Source organism: Ceratotherium simum, chromosome 9, assembly GCF_057802395.1.
Source record: "Ceratotherium simum simum isolate JZ-2026a chromosome 9, ASM5780239v1, whole genome shotgun sequence".
NCBI lineage: Eukaryota > Metazoa > Chordata > Mammalia > Perissodactyla > Rhinocerotidae > Ceratotherium > Ceratotherium simum.
Window position 1 is genome coordinate 72,947,557 of NC_141908.1, and position 27,317 is coordinate 72,974,873.

Genomic DNA, 27,317 nt, shown 5'->3' on the forward strand with positions numbered 1-27,317 from the left:
AATCCTCAAGTAGAGCATGTGCAGGCCCTTCATGAGGAATGCCTGGCACATGCATACGATATTCACACCCCCTAGAATGACTTTTTTCAAGTGAACACCAAAAAAAAAAAAAAAATCTCTATTTCATGATGAATCTAAATATCACCTTCTTGGTGAAGCTCCTTCCATACACTTCCCATCCCAGAACCCACTTCAGGCATTAAACTGCTCCTTCTCCGTGCTCTCATGGCCTCTGTAATACTGTTCTGAACACACTGCACCATTCCCACATCTTTCTCACCCCATGAAAATGTGAGCTGATCCATGTTTGTGTCCTGCTGCCTAGTGGCAGACAAATAGTAGGCTCTCAACAATGTTGGGGTGGGGGTGGGGCTGGTGGCAGCTACCTCCCATAAAGCAACTACCTGTGTGTACACATTACAGATGGCATCTCGTTTCATCTTCCTTGCATTTTGTAAAGTTGATATTGTTCCAACTTTGTACATGAAGAGACTGAGGCTCAGAATGGTTAAATAATTCCCAAGCACCAACAAAATGGGAGAGCCAGAATCTAAATCCAGGTCTGTCCCATACCCCCACTCCAAAACCATCCTCTTAGCCACCTACTCCCCAGTGCTGAGGTCAATGGATCCATCTGATTCTACCGAGTTCAAGCTTTGTTTGTAATTAAGGCATTAATGTGGTTCTTGTAATGATTTTACACAGTAAATTGAGAAAATGTGACCATTTAAAGTATTTCATTATTGTTTTATAAATCTTGATGTAGGAAAAGAAAAATCAGGCTTTCTTGATGAGCATTCATACATTGAGAGTTTTGCAATTCATAATTTAAATAAAATATACACAAAAGGCAAAACTACAAGACCTTACAGGAAGAATTCCTTAATGTCACAATTATGTCTGAGTTTATAACACTTGGTCCCCACAACTTAAAACACACTGAAAATCTGAGTAGCTCTTTATAGATCCTCTGAAGTCCATATGAAGTACACACTGTTGTGAAGTGAGTCTGTATTTATCCAAAAATTCAACAATAATGTCAGCCAGACTGTGGGAAACAACTGACGGAAATTAATATAATGACTTTGATAGTTATCACAGCTCTACTGTAATTCAGATTGCCAGCATCAGGCTGGTTTAAATTAAGGAAAAAAATAAATGGTGCAAAACGAAATAGAGAACACGTGAGAGCTCAGAGAGGGGAAAACGCACTGGAGAAAGTGAAGAGAAGATGTTGGACATGACTGATCCCTTTTATCGTCACCTACGTTAACCAGAGGGGAAAAAAAGTATTCTTTGGTTTGGTAAATCAACAAGGATTTGAAGTTAAATTTTAAACTTCTCCTACTTGCTTCCATTTATTTTAGAATGCAACTTTTGTTGTGTGTGTGTGTGTGTGTGTGTGTGTGTGGTAAGAAAACCAAATCCCCCATACTTAGTGTCACTGATTCAGATAAGTCTTTTTTTTAATCCTTAAATTGTTTACTCATTCAATAAATTGTTGTTGTAAACTTAAGCCACTGAGTTTTGTGGTGGTTTGTTATGCAGAATATATAACCAGAACGATTCTTGTCTATAAAAATAACACAACAATAATAATAATGATTAATGTGGAAGAAGGGGTTTGAAACAGGATAGAATTAAATATCAACAATAAAAGAGAAGATAGGGAGGAAAGTGATTGTAATGAACATGTCCTAAGATCCTTGGACAGTTTGAAGGTGTGTAAAAATATTGATTCATTATAGCCTTGGTTAACTCAATTATACGTAACAAAAAATTTAAGGATAACCACTAACAGACTAGAACTAGAATGTTTAACTTTCAAGGAAATAGACTGAAGAAGAATATGGGAGGTAGGGAGTAAGAAAACTCATCATTTCAATGGAAGGCATAAAAGTAGGGGGAAAATAACTAAGAAGAAGCATGAAATATAGAAAACAAAATAAAATGTGGGAATCAATTCAAATATATAAAAACACGACAGCAAATGTAAAAACACTAAATGCACCAATTTTAAAAGATGGTCACTCAGATTGGATTAAAACCATAAAGCTATAGATGATTTACAGCAGATATATCTGAAGCAGCTAAAGAATGGCTGAAAGTAAACTGATGGCAAAAGATACATCAAGCAAAAATTAACTAAAAGGAAGTTGATAGCGCAACTGAGAACAGACAAACAGACATTAAGAGAGACATTAGGACAAAAAGATGGCATGAAAAATGTTTTCTGTATTGTCGTGCCCACTATTTAGTCCCTAGAAAAGTAAGAAAAGCCAATTATAACAAACACTGCAAAATTAACATGTGTGGTAAGCAATTATTCCGTGGGTAAGTTAACGGGTTTTATCAGAACGAAGAATTTCTAAACCTCATGCCAACGCTATCTTCACAAAATATTTACAATTATTTGACATTTACTAATTATGGCATCTAAATAAGCCTCCTTTAAGGAAAAGTGACACAAATCAGCACGGGGGGAAAAAAACTCAGGTAACATTTATAGAATAACTGGATAGAAAATAAAAACCATCTCAACATACGGACAGAAGAATGTCTATTTCAAGCATGGCTTTCAACCAGTATGTTAGGGGATAAAATAGCTAAAGCCTATTTAGTACACTGAGCGATACCATTTTTTAAAACCTACCTAATGTCCAGGGAAGTCTTCCATAATCATTTTGAACACGTGAACGGACTTCTCTGTGAACCAAATCTTTGACATGCGTATTTAAAAAGGAAGGTCCGTGATGGTCAGAGACACCAATGCAATGCTGTGAATTCAGACTCCACCCACTGCCACCATGCATCCATAATGTCAGGTACTGTCCTTGGTCCTCCCCTGGATGTGTGCTCTCATTCAGTCTCCTGAACACCTTGCAAAGTGTATCCCAAAGTACGACACTTTTTAACCCTCAGCATCTATTCTTGCAGTGACCATGCAAGGATTGCCTTAGGCTTTGCAACAGACCAGGGGACCAGACACATTGTTAGCAAGACACACTGACTACAGCAGAGACTTTGGCTGCTCACTAATTAGCCAAGGGCTTCTCCCCATTGCCCAGTCCCCTTGTAGTGAGGCAGATCATGTGACCAATGCTGAATGATGGGCTCTGAGTAGAAGTGAAATGTGTCACCCTGGGGCCAAAGCATTTAAGAGCTGGTGTGAGAGTCTCCAGTTCTCTCTTCCCTGACACCTGCCCGAGAGGCCTTGTGTTACAGACAGTGTAATAACAAGATGGTTGCACCTTTACTATTCCAATATGGCAAAAATCAAGAGCGTGGTGAGCCTGTGTCCCTAAATGACAGTATGGAGGAGGCCCCCTGCCACCCCATGCTGGACACACAGCATTAGCAATAACTCATCCTTTGTTCTGTTAAGCCACTGAGGATTCAGGGTCAGTTAACTACTGCAGCATAATCTGACCTATTCTGACTGATACTACTAGGCAACAAAAAGTAATTTAGCAGTAACCATGTAAAAATACAAAAAATGCTTAAGAACAGACACTCTTAACCGTATTTGATAGCTACTCTGGAAACTGAATACCGAATACATAAAGTCTTCGTTCCATTTGATTGAATTTCAGACTAAACTGCAGCTTTCCCATCACCTTGGAAAGCACGTTGGTTTAGGATCTACATAACACTCGAATTAAAATACTGTACTATTTAGCATTCATATTTTAAGTGCTTTGTATAATTTCTAGAGCTCAGTTTCCAAGGAATGGCTTTTGTTTTCTATAAGCAGAAGTGTCCCAGTGTGTCACTTGAATCTGGAAATCCCTTCTTGTGGATTCATTCAGTGGGAAGTTTGTGCTGAAGCTTTACACCACCAGGAAAATAACTTTATGATTACTAATGGTAGCCAAAATAACGATGAGAGTTTATAATAAGCAGGACCTTACAATGAGCCCAGGCACATTGTAGCTTTATACACATTGCTGAGAGCTTTATACACATTATCTCATTTAATTCTTATGATATTGGTACTTTTCTTAATCTTTTTTTTACAGATGAGGAAACTGAGGTTTAAAAAGATTACATAACTCATCCAAGCTAGGATTTGAACTGACTCGTCTATCTGACTATAGAGCCTATGCTCTTAATCACTGATAACCTCAGAATTTCTCAAAGTGTGCTACATGAATTGATCCTGAGTGGTTCATAGACAAAAGCTATTTTTTTAACACTTAATCCATGTTAGCAAGAAATATAACCAACATAGCAAAGGTTTCCCAGACCTCACTGCTTAGAACAAGGTCAGGATAGATAATCAGTTTGTTTCGCTGTAATCAGATGGTTTATAGAAAAATATTAACAGTACAAGTGATAATTCAATATTGCAAATATCAGGAAGGTGCTGAGCAAATAACTAAAGGCTGGAAAACACTGGACCACATTTTTCAACACAGAGGAAAAGAAATGAAGACTGAGACACAGAACACGTAAGTTCCAGCCTTGACTGCCTTCAACTAGCTGTATGGCATCACCATGCTGGACCTCAGTTTTTTTATCCATAAAATATCAGCTTAAACTTTGGGATTAGAGCTCTAAAATACATGATCCTAATGCTTTGGCTGACTATTGCAATCTTTATTTTACCATCCAAATGCAAGGAAATATGAAAAACATCATAATACATAAGCCAAGATATTTTTTAAGACAGAGTCAACATACAGTTGTTCTGCCCTTCATCTTTGAAGAGATCATCAACATATGGACACTGAGAGGTATACTCAGTGTGGTCCAGACAGAGGCTGCTCAACTATTGGTTACCGGTCCTTGGCGAGAGAAGAAGCTTGAGCCAGAATATGAAACAGCTACATCAACAAGCCCATTCGTTAATTTAGATGATTTTTTTTAATAGCAAGATTTTCTTAGTGAAGGAAGCAGTTACACTGACTTACACCCTGGAGAAAGTTTCTCATCTGGTCACAGATTAGTAACAAATAGTTGGCAGACCAGCGCTCTGGCAGACAGCACAGCATATCCTTAAAAACATGCATTTCCCTAGCTCTGGTCAGGTACCTAAAGTGACCTGCAAGTGAGAAATGGCAAATTAAGCCTTTTGAAGTTTGTTTCTTTTGAATAGCCAGAAAAATAAGCACAAACCGAAAGGCTGAGGAGAATTAGATAGTGAGCCTGAAACAAACTGAAATGCCAGGCACTTGGTTTTTCATGGAAAGCTGTTTCTGTTGGGCACCCTAAGTATTTCTGCACGAGATAAGCATTTGGATCTTTTTATTTAGAGACCTTAGGAGGAGGCAACAAGTAGCACTGCTAAACTTGTGAGGGGTCAATTCTAATTTTGAAGACCAACTATAAATCATAAACCTAGTGATTTTTGAAAATCATCTGCAAGGCATTAATTGTTGTAATTTGGAGATTCAGGGCTATAGCTACACTGTGATCATCTCTGGAAATCTCAGGATGTATATGAGACTTTCTGGAGGGAGAAAATGTAATTAGCATGTGTTTTGAGAACCGTGTTCACACCCAAAGCATCCCTATGAGGTGCCTTGATATTTTCAACTTTTTTTCTTTGTACTCCCAGTAGGATCTATATACTGCCTAAACTGCCTAAAGAAAGATTTATTTTTCTGATCCAGGAAGATATATTTTCCCTCCAGATTCCTAGTGCTAAAAGTCATCTGGAGTGAGTTGTACAGTGAAAAACATTATTAACAATTAGCCAAACAAAAACAAAACACACTTCTAGAGAGGAAGAAAATGTAAGCCAAGAGAAACACAATCAAAACGCAGAGTGTGCCAACAGGCCACACCTCGCCAGCCCAAAGTTCCACCCAAAGCCCTCCCCTTCGGGACTTATTTCTATAGAGACCATCTCTCCATTCCACAAATAAAACCAATCGTTGCTAGGAAACAGTCCAGCTTCTCAGGACACAAGTGGAGGGGAGCAGCTGCGTCCTACCAAGAGGTATGGAAACCTGAAGCTCTTCCTGACACACTGTCACGAAACCCAGATTCTCAGCACATCTACTTCCCAAAGCCCGAGAGAGTTTATTACGCATATTCCTGCTGAGCCACCACAGCCTTCAAGTTACAACCCAACCTGGACCCCGAAATTCTTTCCTCATCCTAGCCTTGCATGTACTCTTTTCTCTCAGGTCTTCTCCAAAAGTATCATCTCACCTACACTTCACCAATGGTGCCCACGAAAACTGTTTTGCATAGTGTCAAGTTACTAATTATTCATTTAAAAGATTCTTCCCATCACTTTACTGATCCTATTAAACTTTAAAAAATTTCCACAAGGCTTGGGATTACTCTTTTCAAAATTTTTATATCAAATTTTTGTTACTTCTTATAAAAACAACCTAGTGGGGGGCCGGCCCTTAGTGGTTAAGTCTGGTGTGCTCCGCTTCAGTGGCCCGGGTTCACGGGTTCGGATCCCAGGCGCAGACCTACACCACTCATCAAGCCATGCTGTGGTGGTGATCCACATACAAAACAGAGGAAGACTGGCAAGGATGTTAGCTTAGGGCTAATCTTCCTCAAGCAAAACAAAAGAGGAAGATTGAGAACAGAGGTTAGTTCAGAGTGAATCTTCCTCACCAAAAAAAAACAACCCAGTGGCTTTTACCTATATTAAAGCAGCCCAAGCACTCTCCCTGGAGTAGTAACCACTAAAGTGGCCCACTGAGTCTTCAGCCTGCCTTTAAAAGCACTTGTGTCTCTCCTTTCCCTTTCTCATCATTATAGCCACCCCAGAGGCTTCATTAGGAATAACTGCCGGTACAAGAAAGAAATGATGACTTAAACAAAGAGGGTAAGATTGTTTTTATACAGCAAGAAGTCTGGAGTATCTTTCTGCTCTGTTGTCCGTAGCTTCTTATCTTCTTGATTGATGCCTATAGTTAGGGTAACACATCCTTTCACCAGAATCCCAAGAACAAGAGGAGGGGAAGTTTAAAGACTCTCTTCATGAGGCTCTGGCTTTTCACTGGAAAAGGAAGTCCCTCAAAGTCTTCCCCTTACATCTCACTGGCCAGAACTGGGTCACATGTCCCCTCCCAGACTACTCACTAGTTGAATTCCCATAAAGGTTTAGATCTTTCCTGAGGCTGGGGAGGGCCTGCCTGCCCTGAGATCAAGGGCCTACTGCCCACCCTCAACCCCATCAGGAAGTAGAGACCAGGAAATGGCTGTCAGTTAAAGACCACAGTGCTGTCACCCATCCCTCTCCATGTGGAATGGCAAAGTCCCCTCGGAAGTGAGGCTGCCTCCAGTCTAAAGGTCGGAACAGCCCGTCTTAACCTCAGGAGAGAAATGGCTATCTCTGCTTAAAGCCACATCACCGCTCACTCATTTTGAGGTCCCAGATAAGCCAATCTTCCTTTTAAACACAGTCGCGACCCTGCAACTATATAAATGAGCCATATTTAATGTTCTAGATGCCTTTTAAAACCATTCATTGTGGAAGACCTGCCAAAACCAACAAGTTTGAGAACACCAAGTACCTCATTCTACCTATGTTGTATTTTTACTCGTGAATGCTAGTCTGTGTTCATCACAGCCCCTTGAGAGTCTGGGGTGCCAGTTCCTCACCCCTCTTCCCTGCTAGGGATCAAAAACAGTTAGAAAATACACTAAGAAAAACTGACAAACACATGGGACTCAACCTGTCAGTTTTATTCAGAATTCTCTGGGAATGGCTATATGGGGGAATTAATCCCTAAATCAAGAGCATGGGAGGAACTTCTGCTTCAGGTCATATTGAAGTAATTAGTTCCAGACTATTCTTCCTAATGTAAACAACTGTAAAAGTAGGAGGCAGTGGTTTTCAGATACGGCACAGTAGGTGGTATAAAACTAAAATCCCAGAGAGAAGAGAAACTCATGAGGTGGCTCTATGACCACCCAGATCTCAGCCAGGGGACGATTTCCTGAGTGCAGCGCAGGGAGCTAAAGTTCATGGCAGTTCTGATGAGCTGCGGAGCAAGAGATCAGAGTGTGAGTCAACTGAAGTGCCTGGAATCTCCAGGCAGGGCACGGAAAGGAAAGAGCTATGCAGAGGTGAAAGCCAAAACTGCACATGCGGATCCCCTACAAGCCCTTTGCTAAAGTCTGGGCTACACATGTGCAGGGCGAGACTATCAAGGCTTTCCAGGGGGCAGCTGTTACAGGGCTGAGAATGCAACGTTGCTGCTAGAGGTCAAGCAGTACTGGAGAACACCAGAGTCACAGCTCAGCCAGAGTGCAGAGATCTAGTTAACACTCTGGGCCTCCAGCCAAAGCATCAGAAACGCCACTAGTCAGGAATAAGTACAAAGTCCTAGAGTAAGGTCTAGCACAGACCTACCGAACAAAGCCCCAAACCAAGCCCTGATGAAATCCACAGTGGAGACCAAACTTGGCAGCTGAATCCCATCAAGTCAGAAGTCCTGGGAAACTACATTGGGCATTCCATGGATCCATCCTAACAAAGTGTAAAATCATACCTAGCAAGTTCAAGGAAATAAATCTGCCTCCTAGAATAAAAATTGACATTAAAATAAAATTATTCCACAGAAGTCAGAATTTCTACAACATAGACTCTTCAGTGTTGGGGCCGGCCTGGAGGTTAGCGGTTAAGTTCGTGCGTTCTGCTTGGGCAGCCTGAGGTTTGCTGGTTCGGATCCTGGGCATGGATCTAGTCACTGCTCATCAAGCCATGCTGAGGCGGCGGCCCCCATATAAGAGCTACAACTCTACAACTATGATATACAACTATGTACTGGGGCTTTGGGGAGGAAAAAGAAAGAGAAAAAGAGGAAGATTGGCAACAGATGTTAGCATAGGGCCAATCTTAAAAAAAAGAAAAAAAACAACTACACTCAAAAAACAAAAGAATCTTCAGTGTCCAATGTAAAACTAAAAATTGCTAGATATGCAGGGAAACAGGAAAATGGGATCCACGGTCAAGAGGAAAACAGACAATAAAAACTGCTCCTTAGGTGGCCCAGATATTGGATATAGCAGAGAATTTAAAGCGGCTGTATTCAATTCAATTCAAAGAACTGAACAAAAATATGGTCTGAATGAGTCAACATATAGAGAACTTATAAGAGAAATAAAAACTATAAAAAGAGAAATGCAAATTCTATACATGAAAAGTCAACTGAAATTTAAAAATCCATTGGATGGGTTTGACAGCAGAATGAAGACGAAAAAAGAAAAAGTGAGTTAACTTGAAGACTGATGAAAAGAAATTATCAAATCTGAATATCAAAGAGATTGAAGGAAAATTAACCAGAGTCTCAGGGTCTTGTAGAACAACATGAAATAATGTAACATACGTGTAATTGGAGTCTCAGAAAAAGAAGAAAGTGAAAATAGATAGAAAAAATATTTGAGGAAATAATGGCCAAAAATTTCCTAAATTTCATCAAAAACATTTACTTATGAAGCTCAGAGAATTCCAACCAGGATAAATAGAAAGAAAATCACACCTAGGTACATCATAGACAAACTGCGGAAAACCAAGATAAAGAGAAAATGTTGAAATTGGCCAAAGGAGGGGGAAAAAAAAGACACACTACATACAAGAAAGCAAAGATACAATGATGATATGTGAGAAAGATACAGAAGCCTCTTGAAATAGACTGAAGAAGAGTTAGCACTTTTCTAAAGAGATTTATTTCCTAATTCTACTTTCCTAGCTATATCCTTGGGTTAATTCCAGATTTAGAACTCTGACCTATTCTTCCTCCTCTAGAAAGTAAGATACAAGAACACCAAGATTTCGTGGTTTTCGTCGCTTGGTGATAAGATGAACTCAGCTTTGGATACCTTAGTTCCTTCCTGACTACATTTAGACAGGAAAATATAACAAGTGGGATGGAGAAACAGAAAGAAAGTTAGGGGGAAAAGTATGAAGTAATAGGAGTTACTATCTTAAGCAATTCTGGCATCTTACAGATTAAGTTATTCACACAAAAAAGAAATCATTCTACATGTAAAATTAATTGTGTCCCAAAGAAATACCACATAAAAAGCATTCAAGAAAAACACAGTCTGCTATTTGTTGTCTATATTAAGCATTACAAAATCTAAAATGAGAAAAAAGGAAAAAATATTATGAGAAAAGTAAAAAGAAAAAAGTTTATGAAATCCTATAGGGTGAAATTATATCAAAACCAAAAGTTATTTCAAAAGTCACATCAAAACTGTAAGATTTTTTGTGAACATAAGAGGTATCAGATATAAAAATATAATTTTTAAATCATCTATCTTCCTCACTTTGAATAAATATTTAAACACACTTGCAGCAAATGCTGAATTCTGAAGACTTTTCCCCTTTTTGTTGTCATAAGAGGAAAAAGAAAGAAAAATTCATTGAATTTTTTTTTTGTCATTTTAGATCTCTTGCTATCTAGCATGATTAAACATTAAGAGTTACATGGGTAAATACAAACCAATTTTATGTTAGTCAACATAAAATTCTGTGTCCCAGAGAAACATAAAGTGCAGTGGGTTTACCATTTTAATAAAATTTCAGCAAGAATATTACTTTACTTCAAACCAGGGTTTCTCAACAGTGGCACTGTTGACATTTGGGGACAGATAATTATTGTGGGGGGCTGTCCTGCATATTGCCGGATGTTTAGCGGCATCCCTGGTCTCCCATCCCCCCATCCAGTTGTGACAACCAAAAATGTCTCCAGACATTGCCAAATGTCCTGTAGGGGGCAAAACTGCCCCTCACTGAGAAGCACTGCCATAAACAAAGAGGTCTTTTTTCCCTCTAATTTATTCATTAAAAAAGTGGGGGAGGGTGATGCTTGGCTTATAATCTACATTGAAAGCAACAACGTCTTTCTAATAAAATATCTGATGTTAAATTTTCAAAGGAATACCTTTCATTCAGTGAAAAAGTTCTCCAACTTTGGGTAATGTTAGATTTCATTATCAGATTTGATTTAGATTTTCTTTATGGTTGATTGGTAGGTTTTGATTTTGACCTTCAAACAAAGCAGACTCTATATTTTCTGGGATGCAAAATTCATCATTCATTCACCTATGTATAACAGATGCAAATTAGCTAAACAGAGCTGGGACACTTTTATTAAAACAAATAGCAATCTATTTCTAACTAATATGTTAGGAGAATATGACACTTTCTTCATCTAACTGATCTAGGACACATCAAGGCATTTTGAAATGAAAAGATACCTTAGACTGCAAGGTGTTCTTAACGAAATTCAACCTTTAGAAAATACAGAATATTTTTTCATATCAGTTATCTAAATCTAAGACATCTCTTTCAACAGTTTAAAAATATAAGTAAATGTTAATAGCCACCTCTTTCCAGAATGGGACTATTGATCAAGAGCAATGTGAAGTTTTAAAAAGAAAATACTACAACATCTGCAGGTTCTGGCATTTAATTAGAGTAGAAATGTAACCACAAAATTCATATCAGCAAAGATATTTATAATTGTTGACTCACTTGCTCTCAAAGAAGAAAGCAAAATTCCCAGAATCTTGCTGTGTTTACACGTGTGTGTGATTTTTTTCCAGGAGAAAACACAGAATAGTACAACGTCAGAGTAAAAGCGTACGCTCTAAGTCACATGCAAGCACATTTCATTTGACTCACCTATGTGATAGAGTCCAATCCAGTCACTGGGGTCCACCTCCTCTTTGATGTCCCAGAAGATAATGAGGTTCTGGGCTTGCCCCAGCGTGTACTCGTACATGCTGGCAGTCAAGCTGGAGCGGCTCTCGGAGGTCACCAGGTCGGTGTCGCTGTTGGCCCGCTGGAGGGTCATGTTCTCGGGCATGGAGCTCTGGGCCGCGAGGCTCTGGAGGTTCTCGGGGCTCAGCGTGTACCGCATCTGGGGATTTCGACGCCGCACAAAAAGCAGGTGATCCCGGGCTGAGCTAGCCATGCCGTCTGCCTCGCTGAGGTTGGCTTCCTACAAGGCTGCAAGAGACAGACAGGCACAAAGCATTAGTGCTACAATGAGGGGAATTAGGTTCAAGCTTCCGAGACATAAAGCCTTGAGGATTGTTTATTAAAGCCTGACCACGCCACAATCTTCTGCTGTCAAAATAAAACCTATTGTTCTACTGTCAAGTGATGATGTCAGAAACAACTTCCATAGACTGAGGTCACATGACGGCAAAGGCCATCACACACCTGTGGCCCTCGATTTCACTCGGCACAACTTCCTCGGGCAATTAAGGAGAAGGGGATTTCTCTACCATCCATTTTTGGTCTCTCCTTTCCCGGACACCCCACCTTCAGAAACAACATCCTCTTCTCCTTCACACTGCACACATATTTATTTCCTGCTGCAATTAAATTTTAAAATAGCAAGACAGAAAATTTTGACACATGCTTAACACAGTTGAAACATACCATTGAGGACAAGGTCACTTGCTCAATTTACTTAGCAAAAGAATGTAATTCTCGCAAAAAACTTTAGTGTCTTTTCCAAGAGCTTGTTCAAATGCCATCTCCTCACTTAAAAACAGTGGCTGTCAAATTTAAAACTGCAGCACCCCAGCCTTCCCCATCCCTCCTTGCTTGCTGTAGTTTTCTCAATAGCAATTATTATGATCTGATGTACCACACAGTACCCCATACTTATTTATTTGGTTATTGGGTACTTCCGCCAACAAGAACGTAAGCTTGGGGAAAGGACAGTCTCTTCAATAAATGGCGCTGGGAAAACTGGTCAGCCATATGCAAAAGAATGAAACTGGACCATGTCTTACACCATATACAAAAATCAACTCCAAATGGATTAAAGACTTGAACATAAGACTTGAAACCATAAAAGTTCTAGAAGAAAACATAGGGGGTAAGCTTCCTGGATATCAGTCTTGCTGATGATTTTTTGGATTTAACATCAAAAGCAAATGCAACAAAAGCAAGTAAATAAGTGAGACTACATCAAACTAAAAAGCTTCTGCACAGCAAAGGAAACCACAACAAAATGAAAGGGAACCTACTGAGTGGAAGAAAATACCTGCAAATCATATATCTGACAAGTGGTTAATATCCAAAATATATAAAGAACTCAAACAATTCAATAGCAAAGAAACAAACAATCCAATTAAAAAATGGGCAGAGGAACTGAATAGATATTTTCCCAAAGAAGACATACAAATGTCCATCAGGTACATGAAAAGGTGCTCAGCATCACTAATCATCAGGAAAATCAAATCAAAACCACAATGAGATATCACCTCACATCTGTTAGGATGGCTGTTATCAATAAGGCAAGAGATAAGTGTTGGTGAGGATGTGGGGAAAAGAGAATCCTTGTGCACTGTTGGTGGGAATGTAAATTGATACAGCCACTATGGAAAACAGTATAGAAGTTCCTCAAAAAATTAAAAATAAAACTACCATATGATCCAACAATCTCATTTCTGGGTATATATCCAAAGGAAATGAAAACAGGATATCAAAGAGATATCTGCACTCCCATGTTCAGTGCAGCATTATTCACAGTAGTCAAGATACGGAAACAACCTAAGTGTCAATCAATGGATAAAGAAGACGTGTATATAGATGTGTGTATGCGAGGTGATGGACGTGTTAATTAACTAGATGGTCGGAATTCTTTCACAATGTATACGTATAGCAAATCACCATGATGTACACTTTAAATATCTTACAATTTTATTTGTAAATTATACCTCAATAAAGCTGAAAGGAAAGAAGAATGTAAGCTTCACTAAGGCAGGGATTTCATCTTTGTTCACTGTTTCACCCCCGTGTCTACAACAGTACACAGCAGGTATTGATAAATGTTTGTTAAATAAAGAGATGAAGGAACAGTGAGCATCTTTCTCCGAGATGCTCCTTAAGCTCCAAGGAGCACGACTTACACCTGAGTCCCTTTTCTGGGGCTGCCCCTCACCGTCCCTGACTTTCCGGCTGGTCCACACTATTTCTACCATCTAGACCCATGAAGCTATTTCCTTTGGCTCCTACTTGGCCTCCATCTAAAGGAACAGGGCCTTTCCTGCTGGAACCTAGATACAGCCCCCTTTTGGCTCACTGAGAGTCTAGTCCTAAAATATCCGTTTTTTCCTCCATTGCCAGGTTCTGATAGAGATTCTTTCTAAGACCTCTGTTCTTTAATCTAGTACACCTGAGGTTCTACGTGCCAGTGCCTTTCCTGTCTGCCCACGGATTCACACTACCTCACCCAGATCCTACCGGCTCTACGCAGAATGAATCTCATTTCTCCTCTACACCACCCCTTTTAGAACAACATAATTCAGTAATGCATTTACGAATTTAACATTTACTCTGCATCCCTAGTATGTGCTGGCCTCTTCAATATACTATGTTTATTTAAAGACGACCCCTGCAAAGGTGTCCTGGAAAGTAGCATGAGCTTCTACTAAAAAACAACAACAACAACAAAATACTAATCTTAATCTTAGCCGGCCCAGTGGCAGTGGTTAAGTTCGCACGTTCCCCTTTGGCGGCCCCTGGTTCGCAGGTTCGGATCCCCAGCGCGGACCTACACACCACTTATAAAGCCGTGCTGTGGCAGGCATCCCACATATAAAGTAGAGGAAGATGGGTACGGATGCTAGCCGAGGGCCAATCTTCCTCAGGAAAAAGAGGAGCATTGGCAACAGATGTTAGCTCAGGGCTAATCTTCCTCACCAAAAAAAAAAAAAAATTACATTACAACTAACAACCTTGCATACTGAGTCTGAGGGAAGGAAAGGGGAGAGTTCCCTAATTTCTCCCATCCCCCAATCCATTCCACAAACAGTTGGGGTGAAGAGGACCCAAATTCTGCCATTGCTAGGGTCATAGTACCTGTAAATGTATTTATTCAATTAATTTCTGTCAAAGCTGATCTCATATTTTCAGCACTATCCCTTGAATTAAAATAACTTGGATTGGCGGGCTAGATATCCTATGTGAAAAGGACAAAAATAAAATGAACAGATAAACTGATATTTCTCTTCATAAACTTAACACTTCTTTTCCTCATGTGGTATATGGTCATTCTGACATCATAATATAACCCATAACCATAAGATAACCTCAAACTCATGAAGTCTAAAATACAGGTCAACTTCTGATCTGAGGGTTTCATGACATTTTCATTTTAGTGGGTTTCAACAGGCCATTCTTTCTTTATAAATGCAGAGTGAGGGAGCCGGCCCCGGGGTGTAGCGGTTAAGTGCACTTACTCCGCTGCTGACAGCCCGGGTTCGGATCCCGGGCGTGCACCAATGCACCGCCTGTCAAGCCATGCTGTGGCGGCGTCCCATACAAAGTGGAGGAAGATGGGCACGGACGTTAGCCCAGGGCCAGTCTTCCTCAGCAAAAAGAGGAGGATTGGCATGGATGTTAGCTCAGGGCTGATCTCCTCACAATAAATAAATAAATGCGGAGTGAGGAAAGCACCACATCAGCTTCAACAGGCACTGTAAATAATTAACTCCTAACACATTGCAGTCAGATAGCAAGTGCAGTCTGTATATAACTGAACTACTTCCCCGAAAGAAAGAAATGGGCCAGAACCTTTATATCTTAAAGCCACAACAGAAGAACTAGGGAAAATTACTCTGCTCCAGAAAAAAGACACGTATGTACACCAACACTGTTGTTTTAAAACGACCTCTATCTCTATTTAATCAGAGAGAGAGGTTAGCACAGTGGATAAGAGAAAGCCTGATTTCTGGGTTTCAGCCACGTCTCTACATTAAATCGCTCTCTGATCTTAGATAATTTGTTTTAACTCTCTGTGCCTCCATCTTCCCACTTGTAAGGTAGGGACATAATGCCACCTGCCTCATAGGATTCTGGAGAGAACTAAACAATTCATACAGGTAAAGAACAGTGCCTGATATACAGTAAGTGCTCAGTCAAGTTTAATTATTAATACTCTGATGTGACAACAGTCTACTTTAATTCTATCAAGTAGACCTGGTTTCAATACTCCCCTGATCCCCCCCCACCCATTGGGAGAGTAGGCTGTCAGCATCCTAAATTATTCAAGGGACAGCCTCAAAAACAGAGGGGAAAAAAAAAAAAAGCCTTGTAGGCACTGAGGGACTCAGCTACCCTGAAATGTGATCCTTGACCCCATAATCCTGACAAGAGTCATTCTCTGGTCCTCAAGCCAGAGATGAAGGTTGATATTTGACTTTCTCACCAGTATTGGGTTAATGTATTCATTCATTCCTTCAACAAAATTTTACAGAGCACCTCCCATGTGAAAGGCATTAAGAATACAACAGAGCAAAAGACAAAGGCCCTGCTCTTGGGAAGCCTGTATTTTTACAAGGAGAGACATGCAATAGACAGGTCCAAAAGGTGAATAAATAATATACTTATTTTTGGCAGAAAAGAAAATATAAGCTAGCCATGTGTGAATTTGCTAGTTTAATTGAACCATGCAAAATCATATGAAGCATCTCCTGGTACATATCTAGCATAAAGCTTCAAAGTACGCTAAACAGTAAAAAGAGTAAGTTTTCTTTCAAATTCTTTCTTTTCTTTTCCTAAAGCATGTAACACGGCCCTTACCCTCCAGGAATGTTGACCTTTTGGGGAGAAGACCAAATATTCACACATGAAAGAATTCAATCTGGTATCAATGACACTTTATGTACATGTACAATGTGTCCTAAGAAATACGTGACGGAAGTAATAAACGTTTGTGGAGCATCAGGAGGTGACAGCAATATACTATTTATAAAGTGTTTAACATTTTCCAAAGCACTTTCACATGTATTTTCTCAAGTGAGAACCCAGAATATTACGGATTAAACGTAAGCAATAGCATCATTCTCTTTGTTTTCAGATGAGGAAACTGAGGATCTGTGAGGCAAAAAGCTGGCTGAAGGAGACAGAAACCTGTGGCAGAGGTTATATATTTGAGGTGAGTCTTAAAGGAAGAGAGAAGAAATGTATGAAGAGCATTCTAATTGGAAGCATGGATATGGAGATGCCACCAAGGAAGAAGATATGAGAGGGAAGAGAAACAGAAGAAAAAACAAGCTCTGCGGAAGCCTGGGAGGACACTGGGAATCCTGCAAAGGAAAGGAAGCAGAGGCCCCTGGAGAGGGCAGGTCATAGTACACACTGACAACATACGGTGAGCCCAAACATGACACAGAAGATGCTGAACCCGCCCAGGTCACAAAGCTGGTAAGTGGTAATGGTAAAAATCAAGGTAAAACAGGAGAGAGAAACACACACACACAGGAGATAGAAATGTCTTGCAAGTCTCAAGGAGAGACTCTGAGGAAAAGTGTCAAATGTTGTAGCTAAAGGCTGAGAAGCTACCACAGCATTTGAAAAGTAGGAGCAAACTGGTGGCCTTAGGGAAGCAGTTGACGGTGGAGTGGTAAAAGTGGAAAAAGCCAGACGGTTGAGCTTTGAGGAAGGACACTGGGAAGGTAAATGGAGGTAGAGAATGCAGACTCTTCCTCAAAGGCTGGACAGTGAAGGGAAGGAGAGCACGTGATAGAGACAGGGTGATGTGGATTGAGACATGGTTGGGTTGTGTGCTTTTCTGTTTTGTGGTGTTTTTTAGGATGAGAGAGAATTTTGCATGTTTATAATACTAGCATATTAACTAAGAACTCAGGAAATATTTGTTGAATAAACGAATGAATGAGTGAAAATCAAGAAAAAGGGCCGGTAAAGAGGAGAGAAGGAAGATGTAGGAAAGAGAGGAGATACATGACGGAGCCAGATTACTGAGGAAGAACCAAAACTGGAATACAGGGAGAGATGGAGGATTAGTCTATGCCACCACTGTCCACTAGAAATATAATGCAACCCACTTATGTCATTTTAAACTTTTTAGTGGCCGCATTCAAAACATAAAAGAAAACAGGTGGAAATTTTAATAACATATTTTAACTCAATATACCCAAACTATTATTTCAACACGAATAAAAACAATTATTAATGAGGTATTTTGCATTCCTTTTTTTTGGTACTAAGGCTTTTAAATCCAGTCTGTATTTTACACTTAAAGCACATTTCAATTCAAACCACATCTCAAGCACTCAATAGCCACATATGGCCGGTGGTTCCCAGTCTGGACAGCACAGATCTACACTGTGGAAGTGCCCCCAGCTTCCAAAACAGCTTGCTTCCTTTTCAACTCCATCCCATCAGAAAAGCCCTCAATATAGCTAAGAGGAAAACATCATTGAACTAGCTGACAATAACGTGTGAATAACCAAGAATTCCTTAATCCTTCCCAAGGGTCCTTTCGATGCATTTTAGCACGAAAATGCATTTTGAGCCAAATCTCTGATTAGAGGAATCGTATAACCAGGTTATATGAAGACATCCAGTCTGGGGTGCTGGATTTTGGGAGATAGATTTTAGGATGGGAGGCTGATGAGTCCCAGAAACTCTTTTGCTATCTTTTAGCTTCTTTTCTTCAACCTTGAAGCTATACAGTCTGTAGAAGCAGAACGGTGGTCCAGTGGTGGTTGTGTGTGTCAGGTGAGGGGATAAAGGGGGGAAAGGATGGAGGTTAACTGTGTATTTCTTTAACAAACACACAGCACTTACTCTTTCCAAGTGACTTACAAATATATACAAGTTATTTTTAGGTCTTGTATTTATAAATTAATAGCTGCGTATACTTAAACTTCACCCAGCCTCAATATGTTCATCTATTAAAGGCAAGTAACTTTAATATACCATGCAAGATTGTTGTAAGGATTAGAAAAATCATATGTGAAAGTGTCCAATAAAAAGCAACTATTGTTATTTTAGTAAGCAAATAATATAATTACTGAATTAATTAATGCATTATTTAGTTTGGAGTAGCTCTCCACACCTAAGAGTCTGAGGAGAGAAACACTAGGACTTGGAAGACAGTTAACAGAAATCAAATGCAAAAGACCACCTTTACACATGAAAAACCACTGTCAGTTCTGCCTGGTACTAGATGACCCTGTACTTAGTAAAGAAGGAGTCCACAGTCCATCCTTCCCCTGCCTCCCTATTCAACATGGCTCCTGGCTCCCAAAACCTAGAAATCAGCTACATTAGGAGACACAGATCTTTGAGTTATGGCTTAGAAACTCAAATACAGATCTTAAAGAATTATTTCTACATTAATTAAAGTTAATTTAATTTAATTAAAAATTTAATTCCAACTTCCAAACAACCCACTTGTAAAAGAACTTTTAGAGCCCACCACCCACAAACTGGTGACTGCACATAGTGAGATGTGAGATGAGAGAGAAGAGAAGATTAAAAGAACCTTGAGCACAGAGTGTGAAGTAATTCAGTTGGAACCTCACCAACAGGGATGAGCAGGGAGCCATTCAGGGTCTTGAGTAGAGGAGTCAGAATACAAAATTTAAGTATGGAAAACTTAATCGGAGAGCTTATGCAGGGCTGATGGTAAGACGAAGAAAACGGAGGTCGGGGAAACCAGTTAGAAGCTAAGTGATTAGTTAAGGCATGGGGAACTGAGTGCTGAAGAATGGATTTTAGAAACACAAAAAGGAAATATATCAACAGGAATATTTCAAAGAAAGAGCCCAAAGACTTGGCGACAGATTGAACATAGGGGATAAAAGTGAGGAAAAAATTAGAACTAAATTCTGGATTTTCAATCAAAGTGACAACAGAATCCCAGAAATATTGACAGGGCTGAGAAAATCAATACCATTTTGGGTGAGTTTAAGGTAAATGCAATATATCCAAGTAACTATGTCCCAAAGATTCTTGTGAGAGTGGGCCTGAATTACTGGCTATTATGAGGCCAAGGATAAAACAAATATTCAAATACAAGTTTCTGCTTAATAATAGCCTTAGTGTTTATTAATTAAAATTGAAGATGCTAATTTATCTCTAAAAGGCTTAGCTCAGGGTTTAAAAGCCTCATTCAGATGTTTTACTTTATACAACTTGAAAATCAACAGAAAAGCAATAAAATCAGAATGCTTAGATTATGATGAGGGACTATTACCAAACCTGCTTTGGAAAACTTCATTTTTCCCCTATAGGAAAAGTAATGTAGCTTTCAGAGTTCACGTTTCCATAGTAAATAAGATCCAACACTATGCAAAAATTAATTCACAAAGTTGCAAAAAAATAAAGAAAATCAAACCACTCTAAATTGTATAGTTAAAATTTAATGTATAACGACCTTATTCAATGCAATGTTCTCATATGGGAAAAGTCGTGCTACTCAATCAACAGGCAATGGCTGCTTTACATTTTCTCCCACTGAAATCTAAGAATTCTTTATTTGCTTCTTGGATTCATACCTATGCCTTCTGCAATAAGAAAGACAAGTTTTCTTTAGAAAATTAACCACGCTCTTATGAAAAGCTTTACAAGATAAAGCTGGGCCGGCCTCAGGGCTTAGCGGTTAAGTGCGCGCACTCCACTACCGGCAGCCTGGGTTCGGATCCCGGGCGCGCACCGATGCATCGCTTCTCCGGCCATGCTGAGGCCGCGTCCCACATACAGCAACTAGAAGGATGTGCAGCTATGACATACAACTATCTACTGGGGCTTTGAGGAGAAAAAGGAGGAGGATTGGCAATAGATGTTAGCTCAGAGCCGGTCTTCCTCAGCAAAACGAGGAGGATTAGCATGGATGTTAGCTCAGGGCTGATCTTCCTCACAAAAAAAAAGAAGATAAAGCTGATGGTAAGGGAAACTGATAAGTACCCACCATATTTATTAAATAGAAAGCTGGTCCTTCAAAGCTCCTTAGATGATTCCTCCCATGGTGAGCCTGAGGCTGCGTGTCCCCTTCCCAAGGGACACAACCTAACACGATATAGCACTCTTTAAAAATACCCTCCCTCTTCTAATTATGATTAGATCTGCACTACACTGCTCTCTCAGATAACAGACATCTGCTTAAGCAACAACCAAAAACACAAACCACTTTTCTTCCAGAGGTCAAGAGAGATGTAACTACTAAGCAAATTGCAAAACACTTTAGTATACAATCTCATTTCCAAAAGCCACAAATTTTGTTTAGAAGATACAGAAAGTAGCAGATAACAAATACATTAAGCAAGGGTTTTTATTTAAAATATTTTTGCTGTGGCCGACCCCATGGTCTAGTGGTTAAGTTCAGCGCACTCACTTCGGCGGCCCAGGTTCACAGGTTTGGATCCCAGGCGCAGACCTACACCACTCGTCAGTCAGGCTGTGGTGGCAATCCACATACAAAATAGAGGAAAATTGGCACAGATGTTACCTCAGGGCAAATCTTCCCCAAGCAAAAAGAGGAAGATGGGCAACAGATGTTAGCTCAGGGCCAATCTTCCTCACCAAAAATAATAATACAATATTTTTGCTAAAGAATCTGGAGGTGAACATCAATTTACTAAACCTCACCTGAAGCACAAGTACTGAAAGCATTCATTGTCAAAAAACTTTTATAGACTAGAAATGCACCCTAGGACTTCAACTTCCTAGAGTGGACATTGATCAGTAAAACCAATTGGTTTTACTGAGCAATAAAACCAATAATAATATCTAGCATCCTTGTTTAATCCCTCCAAATTCCAAACGCCTCCCACCCCACACACACACACCTGCTCGACTACACTATACTTCAAACTCCACGTGTGTTTTACTATATATATGAGGAAAACAAAGGGGGAAAGGACTATATTTATGGTCAAGGCCCCGCAAGGCCAGCTGGCGTTGAGATGAAGAAAGCCATCACCAAATTCTCGACTAAAGACCCCTCCTCAGTGGATCTCCACTGTGGCTACTGCTAAGAGAGCATTCAGAAAGTTATCACTCAGGGTTTGTCATACACAGTCACAACCCAGTGCTTAGCTTACTTGGCCAGAGCATGCTAGTAAAATGATTAAGAAGGCTAGTAAAATGATTAAGAAGACCAGAAAAATTCCTCCTATACAACCTGCCAGGAAATGCTCCATGACCTCGGGGCATTCCACAGAGAGCCTGGGGTGATGAGCTGCCCCTCACTTCCTCTTCCCAGATGGAAAAATTATCAGAAAATGCAATTTTCCCTCCAGACTGCTGCTTTTAGGAAAAGGCTCTTCTCCCCACAATTTTATCACATGATATAACATACATAATCATGTGATAAAATAAAAACAGCCCACCTGTAAATTTGGAAAAGGGATGTACACAAATAGAAAGAAATAATTTTAAGTTCCAAAAGTTGTTAATTTTAAAGACTGAGTCCAACAGTGCCTTCAAGATGTTGACTTAGATGTGTATCACTGAATACACAACTAGATAAATAAGAAGAAATAATTAAGATTTGATTTAACCCTTTTTAGTTCTTTAAATTCAATAAGGTTTTTAATTCAATTATTTAATTAAACTTTTCTTTGCAGATATGACTAGATAATTAACAAAATAAAAAATTGAAATTATTAATAATTATATATCAGAAAACAAATTAAAACAAAAATGAGATATAATTTTTTATCCATTAAAATGTCAACTTTGAAAAATAACAGTCCTCAGAAAGGAAGGTGCAGTGAGACTGAGACCCACACACTGCTGAGGGGACAGCTTTCTACTAGGCTGCCTGGCGCCTGGACGTGCTCACACCCTTTGACTTGGTAATGGGTTTCTAGGCCTCTACCTAAGGAAAGAAGAGAGACATTGGCAAAAATTTATGAGGAAGATGCTCATCACAACATTATTCATAATAGAAAGCATCTTGAAAGCAAATAAATTTCCAACAATGAAGGAATGGTTCAATTATGGCATATTTCCATTTTAAAATATTATGGAGCCATTAAAAGCTTTTTTTTTTTTTTTTTTTGGTGAGGGAGATCAGCCCTGAGCTAACATCTGATGCTGATCCTCCTCTTTTTTGCCAAGGAAGATTGTCTCTGAGCTAACATCTGTGCCCATCTTCCTCTGCTTTATATGGGATGCCGCTACAGCATGGCGTGACATGCGGTGCATCGGTGCACGCCCAGGGCTCCAAACCTGCGGACCCCGGGCCGCCGAAGCGGAGCACGCGCACTTAACCGTAAAAGCATATTTTTAACATCTGACATGGGAACTTGTTCACCATGATATAATGTTAAGTATAATCAAATACTGTTATATACACAATATAATTAAATTGTGTTTATAAACACACATAGATAAAAAAGACGACTTTTTTCCAACAGTTATTAGATAGTGGGATTACAAATAACTTTCTTTTCTTCTTGATATTTTTTGTATTTTTAAAATTTTCTACAGATAGTATATATAATGAGAAAAAAAAATGTTAAAGTATAAACCTTTGATATGAAAGGATGGTTCCAACTATCTATTGCAATAAACAGTCATCCCTGAGGGCACATGAGTTAGTTGCAAGGAACAGAAATCCCCTCTGATAAACTAAAACAGAAAGGAGCTTTACTGGAAAGATACGGGGTAGCTCATAAAATAAAATGAAGAGGAAAAAGAATGAGTCAAAGCTGCTTTTGGGTACCAGTAGTCACCAGGATCAATCCACCCAGGCATCTGTACTCTCTCCATCATGTTGCTCAGGACTGAGTCCTGGGAGAGAGAATCGTACGCGTCTACGTGGAAGAAGAGAAGGCATCTAGGCCAGCAATTCCACCCAAACTGAAGGAGGTGAGGGAGAAGTGATTCCTCAAAAAGAAGGAAGTGAGTTGTTATCCGAAGAAGAGGCAATGAATGCTGGACAAAAACAAAGAGAAAGAAAAAACCACTAACAAAGTGACAGACTCTTACATATGTAATGAGAGAAGAATATAGGACAGCATGTGTGGGAAGAACAAAGGCCACGTCTTTACTCATTTATCTCAACAGCCGAGGATAGACCATGATGAGTCCCTTACTGGAATGATACTCATTGGCATAGACATTAATTTTTCAAAACACTGATCTATACTCTTTAAATGCTATTAAATTAAGAAGAGTAAAACTTAATTTCAAGAATCATTTTTAAATGTCACGCCAGATTAGGAAAATGGAAACCAAAACTTCATATATTTTCAACACCTCTTTAAAATTCCAACCTATTTTTCAGTAAACACTCATGATGTTCCATGGTCTATCCAAGTATTTAAAAAAAAAAAAAAAACTCTTTGCTTTTATACCAAACCTTGTTGGTCATTTGTTTGTCTATTAACAAATATTGATGGTTTCTGTGGGGGTAGTGAAATCAATTCATTTTAGAGTCATCTCTTTTGAAAGATATTTCAACAGCTAAAGCTGCAGATAATTACCAATTGTCAGTAAATGGAATTCAGATATTCAAGAATTCTCCATTATTTTGTGGTGGCTGGAGCACATTTGTGTGGGAAAGTCTTCCTTGCGAAACAAACCACAAAACATAAGCTCCTAGTTACTGACTGTCAAAAGCTGCTAGAAAAGATAGCCAATTGAATTTAAACACAATGGTTTATTGCATAAAACACCAGAGGGTCATAACCATAAACACTAGTAACTGTAGCATGTACTCTATACCTCACAGAATACATTTTTTTAAGCCTTAATGCTTCTCTCTTTCCATTCCCACTGCCACAAGAGTACTAAACGAAGTTCACATCATATCGTATCTAGACCATCCCTTCTTAACAGGCCTCTATGACCGTTGTATTTTCCCCTAGACAATCCATCTACTCTCTCCCTGCAGCACTTTTCAATGACAACACTTCCAATCAAGTGAATAGCAAAATGGCCATGATGGGAGCAAACAAAGGGGCAGGAGTGCGACCAAGTTGATGTCAGGTGAGCAGGGCAGGCCTCTCACAGGCAGCGAGGTTTAAGCTGATTAAGCTGACACCTGAAGTTAGCAGGTGGTGGCATAGTCCAGGTGAGAGGTGAGGATGGCATGCATTTGAGTGGTTGCTCTAGGTGTCAGAGTAGAGAGCAGAGGGTGGATTTTTGAGTGGATTTCTTTATACTTCCTTAAATAACGCCAAAGTTCCACACACACTTTCTCCACTCAAACTTATCCATTCTGCTACCCATGAAAACACTCAGCACGGCCAGCATCGCCCCTGCCATTCTCGCCACCTACTGCACCTACTCCAGCTTCAGGGCCTAGCGCCCGCTCTCTTCTGTAAGAACACCCGGCCAGAAGGCAACATTCCTACCACTGAATTCCAGTGGCCTTTCTTGTACCATTCATATCACCTGTGCTTCACAAGGCCTCACAGTCTAACCATGAAGATTCATGTCTTCTCTTGCCAGACTATAAACTCTTTGAGGATAACTACTGTTTATCTTATGTGTTATATCCTCCACAAAACAGTAAATGTTTAGTAAATATTTTTCAAATGAATGAATGGATGGGGTTAACTGCCAGCAATGAGAAAAGAGGCATGGAAAAGGACCAAATCCACAATGAATACGTGTTGATTTTTTCTTGAGAATTAGCCAACCATCCAAAAAGGACTGACCGAGTAAAGTACCTACTTTGTGCTGCAAAGTACAAGATAAGGCCTTTGCTATAGTGTAGAAAGAAATGCAAATCAACCTACGTGAAAGAAATAGAGAACAAGTGCCTTCTATACTATAAGGTGTAAGTACAAAAGTCAGTAAGAGCTCACTGCAGGGAATGACCAGCAGGGACTAGAGTCTTTAAGAAAAACCTAATGAGAAAAAGTGAGCTGGACTTTGAGAGATATGAAGAGGCCATGGAAAAATGGCATGAACTCTGGGCCAAAGAAAGAATCCTATTAAAAAGTAAGAAAAGATAGGAATTAGCTTTCACTGCCTTCACTCTGGTTCAAACCACCATCATGTGTCCTCTGAATAAATAATCGCCTCCTTCCCCGTTTTTATCCTTGATTTCTTGCTGTCTATTCTCAATACAGCAACCAGAGTAATTCCATTCAAATGTAAGTCAGATTATTTGTTCTCTACCCAAAACCCTCCAGTGGCCCTCACTTCACTCAGAGTAAAAGCCAAAACCCTTACAATGGTCTACAAAGACCCACACGATCTGGCCCCTAGTCCTCTCTGGTCTCATCTACCACCATGGCCATCCATGCTTATGCTATCCTAGTTCCACTGCTGCTCCTAGAAGGCACCAGCCACAGGGCCTTTGCATCTGCTGTTTCCTCTGCCACAGAAGCTCTTCTCTTCAATATCCACATGGCTTGCTCTGCTACCTCTTCACATTTTTACCAAATGCCACCCTCTCACTGGGACCTTCCCTGACCACTGTATGTAAAATTTCAACTCCCCCAACACTATCTATCCCCTTTCCCTGCTTTATTTTTCCTCCATAGCACTGTTCACATCCATACAGTATAACTTATCAGTGTCTCTCCAGTGTCTAGCGTCTCTCCCCACTAAAATGTATCCTTCATGCAGAGTTGGAATGACAGACAGATGTCACCTCTAAGTCGACAACTGTATTTAGATGGTTTTCTCAGCAGAGCACCCAGAACAATGTCCCATTCAATTAAATGACCAATTATTGTTTTTAACTTTACACGTGATTTGCCCCACAGTAAGATTTCTAACTGAAGGAATTTCACTGGTTCTTTGCAGCAGCTGTGGGCAGAAGCTGCAGACCTACAGGCTAAATTTCAAGGTCTGAGATGAACAGCTAATGCTGACCATTATCACAGAGGTTAACAAAAGGCCCGTGAAAGCAGAAAAGGGAGAAGGGATGGAAGCCAACAGCACGGAATAATCATGTTAGGGAGGGGAGTCACACGTCAGTCATAAACAGAGTGCTACACCTGCCTGGTTGTCACACAAATGATCATCCTCCAATGCCTACAATGGGTGAGAGGTACTGTTCTGGCTCCAGGGTATAACAAGTGGAACAGACTTCATTCTCAAGGAACTTACAATCTTAAGACTAGAAAAAGAATGAATTTAAAATAAGAACTAGGGATTGGCTTGGTGGCGCAAGTGGTTAAGTGCATGCGCTCCGCTGCCGCGGCCCGAGGTTCGCTGGTTCAGATCCCGGCGCGCACCGACGCAGCGCTTGTCAAGCCATGCTGTGGCAGTGTCCCATATAAAGTAGAGGAAGATGGGCATGGATGTTGGCCCAGGGCCAGTCTTCCTCCACAAAAAGAGGAGGATTGGCAGAGGTTAGCTCAGGGCCAATCTTCCTCACAAAAAAAAAAAAAAAGAATTAATAAATCACCCAATTCACGAGATTCCCAGTGAAAGAATCATCTGGAAGAACCAGCAAATTCAATGAACATCAATATGCAACATGTGGATAAGGAAACAGTTCTGTTCAGTATCATGATCCTGCTTATTGACTCCAAGTTCAATTTTAAATCAAGTATTAGAATAAAAAATGTTTGAAGCCTTTCCCAAAAGGACTACTTGCATTTTCATAGCACTATAGTTTTCAAATATTTTTTGACGAAGAAGAGATCCT

General features: G+C 39.8%; 1 protein-coding gene across 5 annotated transcripts in view; it reads right to left on the minus strand.

Annotated features, from left to right (window-relative positions):
• Positions 1-27,317, minus strand: part of HECW2 (HECT, C2 and WW domain containing E3 ubiquitin protein ligase 2) — a 371,054-nt gene that overhangs the window by 206,187 nt on the left and 137,550 nt on the right. For all 5 annotated transcript variants that reach the window (XM_087435521.1, XM_087435523.1, XM_087435522.1 and 2 more), the window contains one exon: positions 11,609-11,935. In XM_087435521.1, the coding sequence (XP_087291647.1) occupies positions 11,609-11,900 (292 nt within the window). In that variant the 5' untranslated portion in view covers positions 11,901-11,935. The remainder of the gene's footprint in view (positions 1-11,608; positions 11,936-27,317) is intronic.